The sequence below is a fragment of the Camellia sinensis genome, chromosome 4 (assembly GCF_055761805.1).
Source record: "Camellia sinensis isolate YWXY chromosome 4, ASM5576180v1, whole genome shotgun sequence".
NCBI lineage: Eukaryota > Viridiplantae > Streptophyta > Magnoliopsida > Ericales > Theaceae > Camellia > Camellia sinensis.
The window spans coordinates 64,697,400-64,708,322 of NC_138964.1; the positions used below are offsets into that span (position 1 = coordinate 64,697,400).

Genomic DNA, 10,923 nt, shown 5'->3' on the forward strand with positions numbered 1-10,923 from the left:
CTGGGATCACTACATATTCCGTTGACTGTGTTGTGGTCAATTTGGAAACTTAGAAATGAGTGTGTTTTTATGTCTGCTATCCCAAACTGGTATGAAGTGTGTGAGCTGATTAAGACTAGGATTGCTATGTGTTTGAGTTGGGTTGAGCCCAGTAACTTTAGACAGAGCAACTCTATTTTGCAGCAGGTTTGGTTGTTGTTTTTTTGTTTGTTGGTTGGTTTCTCTCCAACTTGGGGCTGTGTAGCATGTGATCGGTTAGGCATTTGCTGTGATGGTGAATGACCTGCTGTGATGCTCTTTATTTTCCTTCTTCTTTGTTGATGTAATCCTTATGTATGTACATTTTGATCTCATCAATGAAGTTTTTTGGCTGATAAAAAAAAAAAGGTAGTTTGACCATATCCAAGCTTATATATAGTAGATTTTAATAACTTTTACGAACTACATTGTTAATACTAGTAGTTCAAACTGCTTTAGAGCAAAACTTTAAACAAACTAAGGCATAGCACAACGATCAGACTTGTCAATATCAAATTCATAAACATTCCAGATTGCTCCTGTTGCTTCTTCAAAGGCTAACCTTACCATTCAAATCACAATCAATCAACATCACAAAGATTATGAAACATATAGGGAACTTTGAAATTTTTTAATCACAGAGAAAATCAAATTCAAATCTAACTTGTAATGAAAAGCACTATACAGATTGAAATTGTAATCAATATATACAAATTATAATGAAATCAAAACATACATTCACAATGTATACTGTATTGAAATCAGAAAGTTGAGCAGAACGAAAACTATATAATTGATTCTTTGCATATTATACCCAAATTGGAAGAAGAATGAAAGAGAGAAGAGGAAAACATTGGCCCAAATCCACTACTCTCAAAGAATCTCTCAATAAAACAAGCTTGTTGTTCTTCGTCGCTTTCACACTGGTTGAAGGTTCGCTAGTGGAATACCTTGTGGAATTAACTCTGTTTATAAGTTGAAGGTAAAATACTTCAAATCTCGATCAATATATTTATTATTTAGCAGGAGAGATCAAGCCTCTACATCAACCAAAAAAAACCCTAAATCTAGAACAAAAATCACAACCCATTTACTCGTTTCCCAAAAATCAAACTCCTACAGCATTAAAAAACTCCTTAATGTTTTTTTTTTCCCCAAACATATCACTTCAATCAATGTAACACACAAAAAACTCCTTAATATACTTTTTCCAAACATAACACTCCAATGTAACATCAGAAAATCACACTAATAGAAATGTGGATTTCAACACTCGACAGTTTAAACTTCAGTCACCAATCCCTCCAAAAACCATCTTTTACACTTCATCATTCCATTCTTATCCCAAAAACAAATCAAATAATTTGATAAATGAATCACAAAATGACATTTCCTTAAACTCAAATGGCACTAAATCAAATAAATATTACTTTCAAAAACAAAAACGACTAATTGGTTCATAAGAAAACTCTTAGTTTTAAATGGATTAACATTCTTCAATATGTGATTTATGGGTAAAATTTTCAATTATTTAACATATATTTATTATTATTGATAAATTTTTGTTTTTTTTTACACTGAAAATAAAATCTTACAATTCTCAATATAATTTTATGATTCAATCCAAGGGCCTCTCACAATGATTCGATTTTAACAACGTTGGTCTACCGAGTTAACCAAGGAGTAGTGTTATATCACTACAGGGAATTCGTTTTTTAGCGACGTTTTGAAAACGCTGCGAAAATCCTGAAAACGCCGTAATATCTTATAGTGACGTGTAAAATTTGCGCCGCTGATAGGGCCGCCGCAATAGCTACCCAACGTTTAAAAAACGTCGCTAAAAATATTATACGGTGTTTCTTAAAACGCCGCAAAATCTTTGACGACCGCCTCACCCTCTGTCCCAAATTAACGTGACGTCACAATGACGTCATTTAGTGGTGTTTTTTTGAAAAAACGCCACTGTTTTTTTATTTTTTTAATTTTTTAATTTGTGGTGACAATGACGTCATTTTGTGGCGTTTTTTCAAAAAACATCACTTTTTTTTTCTTTTTTTTTTTTTTTGGGGGGGGGGGAGGGGGGTATTCTAAATTAGTGCAGTTGCAAGTATACCTAGAATGAATATGTTCACATTTTATTTTCTGTCATTTTTTCCAAGTGTGTAGCATTTTAAAACCTGCAAGTCAAGTAATGTTCTACATTTTAAAACCAGCAATTCATCAATCTCTTGATCTCTATGGGTTGTTCACCCCTTATTCAACAACAGTGATTATACCTAACAACAAAGTATATCTGGATCTCTGCAATTCAAGTCATGCCCCATAACAACACAGTATCATTGACTCTATTATCCAAAACATGTAGTTCATTTCTAGCTAATTACAAAGTAACTTGAAAAACAAAACAGTTATGATTTACAAAAAAATGAAAAAAAGTATTGTCTGTGTTTCCTAAATTGCTCCAGACTTAGGGAGCAAGCAAATCATATCTTTGGTAAGAGCAGCAATTTTCAGATTTTGCGTCTCCCAATTCTATTGTGCACTGTGCACTATATTCGTCACTTGCTATTAAGCCGAAAACAACGAGCAGCAAAAACATTTCTGCAAAATCTGATGTTTTGTAGCACAATGCTATTGTTTATCAACCTCTTGTAGTCTGAAAACTCGAAGTTAATTGCATTTCTCACCAATTATATTGAAAATATCAGCGACAAAAGCACTCTCCACAAAGCATCTCTCACCATTCCACCTAAGGGAAAGCAAATAAATGCAGCAAAATATCAGGTGAACACCTTCCCAATGCTGAATATTTTAATATAAATTGATGATGATCTAAATCCATATGCAATAGCCAAGTTAATCAAAGACTTAAAATGTTTATGACCATGCACATCACAGAACTCAACTAACTAGACTGAACCTGAAGCCAATCAACAAATAACATTAACAAAGAAATGTAAAACATCAAAAGAAAAAAGAACATTAACAAAGAAATCTAATGGAGTAATTCAATTGAATAAAATAGTTCATACCAGCAGTAGTGTCATGTGTTGAACCAGTACTCGATGATGTACTAGGCAAGCTACCTGGAGGATACCATGACATGAAGCAAGGGTGATAGAAAAAAATCACCTGATTCATTCTACTTCATAGATAACTTGTTGGTGACATTTTCAATCTATATCCAGTATGAAATGCTTAATAGATAGTATTTTACCCATATAAATTAACATGTAGCTCCTACAGTGCAGATATACAACCAATGCCCTCACCCATGACCAAATACAAATGTCCAAGATAGTAAAAAAAATAATAGAAATTCAAAGTTTACGTAGAAACAACATTAAGGAAAGGAAAACCACCAGAATTGAATTTTATTTTATTTATAAATAAAAAATAACTAGAAACCAAGATACCTTACCTTCATCAGCCACCACCTCTACATGATTTTCATTGTCAATTACTTGAAATGATATGTTTCCCAGCCACAACACTGCAGTAAGCATTTCAAATGCATTGTCTTGGTCTTCTTTGCAAAGTCGAACAGTATCTAAGGCTTCCTGTCAAAGTAGAAAAAAATAAATAAAATTAAAAATAATTAGGACACAGAAAGAACAAAGAGAAAATTTCACTGTTTAGTGAAGTCTAATTACCATAAGCATTTGAAATTTCCTAGCATCATCAACATCATCAATTGCCAAGCAGCCACTCTAACTTAGATAATGGAACTCAACAGCCGATTTTAGATTCAGTCTATCTGTAAAGAAATATATGACACGAAGTCAGAGACCATAAATTTTCTTAGGTTGTAATTATATAGCTGATATAGAGAACCACATCATATATCTCATCAGAAATGTCTCTAGCTTCTTAACAAAAAAATATAATTTTCTACATCATGTTATTGGAAACCATGAATGGATCTCAAATTCTATCACTTCAACAACTATTTCTAGATTCACTGAACTTCCATGAATGAAATAATGATAGGATACAAACAACCTTTGAGGCCAGACGGAGCACCAGCACAAAGTTAGTAAAAGATATGGTATCACCTTTCTCCATGAGCGAGCTGAACCACTCTTGACTGCTCAAAGAAAACATCATATACTTTTATCAGGCATGTGTTATTTATATAAACAAAATAAATAAATACATACGAGTTTACAGTGGAATCAACATACCTTTTCAAGCAGAACTATCCATGATTATTGAAGGAGTTGATGTTTTACAGCACATATGCAATCAAAAAATAAATCAAGCTAGTAAACACAATTGAAACAGGATCACAAGAAAATGAGTCTTTAGCAACTTTCTGATGTAAACATGCTTACAAGTCTGGATTTGAGCACCACATATTTTCCCCATTGCACTAAAATGAATCTCAATCAACTTCCCCTGCACCACATCAAGAAGCGTTGATCTGTATATCTTTTGAAGTAACTCATTTAAGTATTGCACAATGATCAACTCATTCAAGTAGTGTTCGTAAATAATCTTTAAGCTAAAATGCATAACAAAAACAGGAGTGCATTCTGTTTGGAAGATGAGAGGACGAGGTGTGAGAGGGAGAGAGAGAGAGAGAGAGGCTCACAAATCAGCTAGAATTGTCATTCCTAGATGTTTTTGCATTCCCAAATGCTTCCAGAATGCAGCTTGTCTGAAGGATTTCGCTTTCTACCCCACCACTACCACCACCAAGAGCAGCCAAGTATTGCATTGCAATTTTTGCTGTTTCTGTTTTCCCAGCTCCACTTTCCCCACTACAAGATAGATACAACTGATTTCTTAGGTATAACTTAAATCTCATGGTGTAAGAAAATTAAGCCTATGGAAAACTGCCACAAAAGGAACAGAAGGGAAGCATAAAAAAAGCATCAACATACAGAGTTTCCACTTCATAGACACACACACACAAAAAGACAGTTCAACTAACCTTATGATGATGGATTGATTCACTTCATCTGCACGATCCATGATAAGAGTAGAGTAAGCAAAACAAATTCTTTAGTAGCAAAGTATAAACAAATTCAATACTATCTATATTTTTCTGCAGACAATGTACATACACAAACTGGAAACATGATAAACAGCTAGAACAATACCCGGACACCAAGCAACGCCATTAGCTGAGAAATGAACTCAGGGTGACCTGGCCATGCTGCTCTAGTTACCAGATTCGATTTATTGGATTAGGTTCTAACCATGTTGCCCCACCTAAGACCACGTTGAGTTTCACTACAGGGTATGCAGTACATTTCTTGACCTGCAAAAGAGTCCATCGCTAAATCAGAACACAGTAATAGCACACCGACAAACTTCCATTTTCTCAACAAAAGAAAAAAACACACACACAGAGCAACTAATGTGCGGACCATAACTAACATTTCACTGGCAAAGAATTGATACTTTATGACACTGTTGGCATAGCATTTACATTTTTTCTTATGTAAGATTGAGGAAAAGTTTGGGTGCCAATATTATATTATGGACTAAATATCTATCATTTTCATGTTACTTATAGGGAGAGATTCACAATCGAGCTTGAGAACAAAAGCATGTCCTCATCAGCACAGAGGAAGATGGCGTGAATATTGAATTGTCAAAAAAAACCCAAGGTAGGCTCAAATTGCAAAGTTTTGATGCAAAACATCATAACTAAATTATAGAACACTATCTACAAACTACCCTTGAACACTATCTCCTGTTACCACAAATCTCAAAGACGGCCAACTAGCCATTGTATAAACTTAAATTTGGGTAAACCACTAAAATCCCCCCCCCCCCCACCCATTTCCTTTACTCAAATATCTATCCAATCAAAACTTGACATGTGCTTTTACCCAAATTTGCCAAATTCTCCTTTACTCCCAACTCCTAGCATCCGCTCAAAACTTGACTCTTGGCAGTTTTGCTCTATTTTTATTTTTTATTTTTTAGATGGGGAATTTTACTCAAATTTTAGTTTATCCATTGGAGTGCTTCATATCAAATGAAGCTTTTCATTTAAACTTCTACTCTAATTTCTACTCAATTAGAGTACAAGTATAAGCAAGGGTTGGATGATAATCAATTTAAAAAAACTAATCAAGAAATTTAAAAAAATCACAAAATAGGATTAATGAAGCAATAATTGAAAGTGTAATTACTATGGATGATAAGTTCAGCACAAAATAGAATTTTCTTGCTATAAATGTTGGATCAATGAAATATGCTAAACAAAATTTCATATTAAAGCAACAAAAATGTTAATAATCTACCTTGAGAGCACCAACAGCAGACAAAATCTGCTGTCCATGGCAGATTGATGCTACTGGCTTTCCAACCTCCATGAATTCTTTCACCAATTTAATAACGGACTCATCCAATGCTAGGTATTCTGGAGCTCTGCCTCCCGGGATCACAAGAGCATCATAGCTTGAAGCATTTAAACCTTCAAAACTAGCTGTTAGCATAAAGTTATGACCTGGTTCAACAATCTGATCTGATCTAATCTGAAAATGAAAAAAATTAGAGAGTTAATCAGCAGATTTGACAATGAGAAAGTAGACCAACAGAGATCGATCTGGTTCAAACTCGAACACCGATTAAGAGAATGAAAATTGTACCTGAGATAAGAGCAACCGAGATCGATCTAGTTTGAGAATGATATCGATTTTGGATCTGCGATTTGATGAAGAACAGATCGAGTTTGAGTTCAAGTTTGATGAAGAGACTGATCAAAGCTCTCCAGCAACAGATCGATGAAGAGCAACAGAGATCGAGAGTTCGACGCATATACAATGTAAAATCTGCAATCGAGCAAGTGAGCGAGAGAGAGAGAGAGAGAGAGAGAGAGAGTGAGAGAGAGAGTGTGTCTTTGATCTGGTTCGATGAATATCAATCGAGGGCTTTGGAAGAGAGAGAGAAAGAGAGAGGGACAGAGACCGAGCTACGAAAGAGACACAGAGAAAGTGAGAAACGGAGTATGGATGGTGTCAACATATACACCCAATACGACGCCGTTCAACTGAGCTCTAAGACAACGTTTTGAAAACGTTGTCTTTCATCCATCTATAATGGCGTTTCCAAAAACGCCATAAAAGAAACGTTGCAGTAGGCCATTTTTCCTGTAGTGTATATACTAATTAATATATCAATTAGTATATCAACGCATACTAAGACATTGTCATTTTAAAATTATAGATTTCATCCATTATACAAACCATAAAGACTTAAGACCTCTAAAATTATATCAAATTATTTATTAATATACTAATTAATATATCAATTGATATATATATATATATATATAGTTTTGTTATTAACCAAAACGTGCTTCACTCATCAAGGAGCACTTCACCAATATGGCCGGCATTGAGCGAGATATGACATGTAAAACACATTTTATGGAAAACTGGAGCAGGAATGATCCTCTTTTGTCTTCTTTTTATATTGGAAAATGTTGTTTGAATATTTGATTTTTGTTATGGATCTAATTTTAATTATTTGGATGGTTTATCTATTAAGTTATATTTAGTTAAAATTTTAACAGTAATATGATAAATTTAAACTTAATTACTCAAAAATTATTTAAAATTATTATCTTGTGGTTCATATTCATTCTACACATAAATCTCACACTACACAAATTTAATTTTCACCACATAATCACCCACCCAAAATATTCTGGGTGAATGTCTCGCACCATAACATTTTTTAAATTTTAAATTGATTTGATAATCAAAATCTTATAATTTCTTTTTATTTATCTTAAAAAACAGCTATCATTCATTTTAAAAAAATAAATAAATATGAAAAAATTATTTAAATATGATTATTGGAATTTTTTTTTCATAGAGCATTTGTAACGCCCTCAAAATAATAACAATAAACCCATCAGATAAGGCATGCATTTACATATAAACTAACCACATTCTTTCATTCATTAGAGTTCCATTACATAAGTATTACATGTTAACCTCATAACAAAATGCCCTACGGGCTTACAGCTTTCCAAGTTAACACTTGGTTACAACAAAGAGTTCTAACTTGTTTACACATTAAGCCCTTGGCTTGAAATTACATGTAATACATCAAAAGTAAAACGACAAAACTATGCCCGCCACTAGCCTCCCAGCTATGTCCTTGGAGGTGGCATGCTTCCTGTACCTGAAAATGATATTCCCATATAGGGTGAGCCACAGCCCAGTAGAAATACACTAAACCAACCATGGACAATGGCTAAAACATTAGCAATTGATAGTTGGTCAACACTGATACAATCACATAAATTACATATTTATGTCAACGACTTACAAGTCCCAATTACTTTTCATTTTCCCTTTTCAATAGATAAGCATACTAGCTCTATTATCATTTCCACAGATAAGCATACAAGCTGTATCCACATTCTACAACAGATATGTATATCAACAATATCCACAGATAAGCATACAAGCTGTATCCACACTTCACTTCACAAAGATAAGCATATGAGCTCTATCTTCACTTCTCTAGACAAGCATATGAGCTCTGTCTACGGAGTTCATCCCCTATCTCCTCCCAATACCTATCCGGTTTAGAGGTACATCCCCTATCTTCCCCTAAACCGCGGAGTACATCCCCTATCTCCTCCTCTACACATAACGTATATAAACACATTGGTTCTATATACAATCACACAATACATACAATTAATGTATTCTATCAACTGTCAAGTTCCATGACACATTCCATTGATTCGTTTCCGTTTACTTAATCATCATGCATTGTCTACAACAATCTCGACTATCCTCCACCGATAGCCCAAAGCAGTTATTTCTAAAACAGAAAATAAATGCACAAATGGATATTCAATCAACATTTCATTTCCTCATTTCTCACCAATTAATTATCCCAATTAATTAAACAATGTAATTAGGCCATTTTCCATAATTACCATTTCAACCCTTAGGTCCCATTTTCATCAATGATTCAACAATCATTCTATTTTTCTATGCCAAACATGCATCTAGGTTTATTATGAATAAAACCCCAACTTTTGTAAAATTACACAAAAGCCCCAAACTTTCACAAAATTACCAAACCAAGCCCAACATCTCAAAATACCAAAATTTAAAGACAAAACCCATAGAGAGGAGTAGGATATCCCTACCTCGAAGTTTTAGCCCAAAAGGAGATGAAGACTCCAAGATCAACTTGCTCCAAATCCAAACTTTTTCAGATTAAATCGAAGCTCTCAACGCCCTCTATCTTTTTAACAAAGGCCCTAGGCTAGATTCACACCCTAGGGAGATCAAATCTTAGAGAGAGTGCAAGTTTAGAGAGAGAGGGTGTCGGATTTAGGGTTTAATCAAAGAAAAGGACTGAAAAAGTGATGTTTTAGACGCTGCTGTCCGCTGATATAAAACACGCTCGCTCGAGCGAAGGATTGGTCGCTCGAGCGACCAGACACAGAAAACTCTCGCTCGAGCCAAGAAGTTCTCGATCGAGCGAAGAAAAACCCAGACCGCTCGAGCCACGAAAAGCTCGCTCGAGCCAGAAACTACAACTCTCAGGTCCAGAACCGGGGCAACACTACTCTCGCTCGAGCGACAGACTCCTCGCTCGAGCGAAGGACCAAAAATCTGGGCAGCAACACTAGGCTCCCAAACACAACCAACCTGTAACAAACCTGCCCAACACATCCCATACTCAATATACAAAGTAAAAAGGATGCAAACAAGATAATAAACAACATCCAACATCCACGGACACATGTCCGGATCACTGTACAACAAGGGTAAACCCGGGATCGCTATAACCTCCCCCCCTTAAAGAATTTCGCCCCCGAAATTAAGCACAAGTTTTCAAAAACAGGTTTTCCTCCATTTTAAACAATGTTACAATTTAACATTCAACAATTCGACCCATTACCGGTCATCCCATCCCTTTAACAAGAGACATATCACAATATGTAAACAACATATGTATTATCAACATGCATCAACATTATGCACCAACTTTCCAATGTCAACAATATACTTAACACCTATAATGTTACATTCAACTTCCATATGAGGCAAGTTCCAAAACATACTTCCAATAACTAAAACATTTTCAATGTTTCACAACTTAAGACATATATAAAAGCTCTTAAGTTCAACAAAATGTAAAATTTAAATACAAGATTACATATCAACAAACAAGTCCGGATATTTCTCTCGGACTTCCAACTCACGTTCCCAAGTGGCTTCTTCCACTCCGTGATGTTTCCACAAGACTTTCACCAAAGGAATGGTCTTGCCACGCAGGACCTGATCCCGCCTATCCAAGACCCGAACCGGTCTCTCCTCATACGAGGCATCCTCATCTACCTCTAAATCAGTCCAATCCAGCACATGTGATGGATCTGGCTCATACTTCCGAAGCATACTCACATGAAACACGTCATGTACTCCGGACAACTGCGGCGGTAAGGCTAACCGATAAGCAACCTCACCTATCCTCTCAAGGATCTCAAAAGGACCAATAAACCGAGGGGATAACTTTCCACTCTTCCCAAACCTCATCAAGCCTCGCCTAGGTGATATCTTCAGAAAGACATGATCACCTACCTCAAACGCCAAAGGCCTCCTCCTACGGTCGGCATAACTCTTTTGTCGACTCTGGGCTGTAACAAGCCTCCTACGGATAAGCTCAACTTTCTCCGTCGTCTCCCTAACCAACTCCGGACCCAACAAAGGTGCATCACCCACCTCGGCCCAACAAACTGGAGACCTACACGGTCGGCCATACAAGGCCTCAAACGGTGCCATACCGATGCTAGACTGAAAACTGTTGTTGTAGGCAAACTCTACCAATGGCAAGTGCCTCTCCCACGTCCCACTGAAGTCCAGGACACAACCCCGAAGCATATCCTCGAGGATCTGAATAGTACGCTCG

The 10,923-nt window shown here is 35.8% G+C and overlaps 1 protein-coding gene and 1 long non-coding RNA gene across 3 annotated transcripts; both read right to left on the reverse strand.

Moving 5' to 3' along the window:
- Positions 1 to 2,325: 2,325 nt before the first annotated feature.
- On the reverse strand, positions 2,326 to 4,113 carry LOC145824688 (myosin-1-like). 2 transcript variants are annotated; one of them, XM_082925076.1, is made up of 5 exons: positions 4,021 to 4,113; positions 3,672 to 3,775; positions 3,440 to 3,578; positions 3,051 to 3,104; positions 2,326 to 2,767 (listed from the first exon to the last, which is right to left on the reverse strand). In XM_082925076.1, exons 2-5 carry the CDS (start codon positions 3,678 to 3,680, stop codon positions 2,709 to 2,711), a joined length of 261 nt encoding a protein of 86 aa, XP_082781202.1. In that variant the 5' UTR covers positions 3,681 to 3,775; positions 4,021 to 4,113; the 3' UTR covers positions 2,326 to 2,708. The 2 variants fall into 2 exon arrangements, 1 of the variants encoding a protein (XP_082781202.1); XR_014366644.1 differs by lacking the exon at positions 3,051 to 3,104 and having other exon boundaries at positions 2,342 to 2,767.
- A 132-nt stretch (positions 4,114 to 4,245) lies between these two features.
- LOC145824689 (uncharacterized) lies at positions 4,246 to 5,280 on the reverse strand. The gene is made up of 3 exons (XR_014366645.1): positions 5,124 to 5,280; positions 4,955 to 4,982; positions 4,246 to 4,781 (listed from the first exon to the last, which is right to left on the reverse strand). It is a non-coding gene; the product is annotated as an uncharacterized LOC145824689 (long non-coding RNA).
- Between the last annotated feature and the right edge of the window lie 5,643 nt (positions 5,281 to 10,923).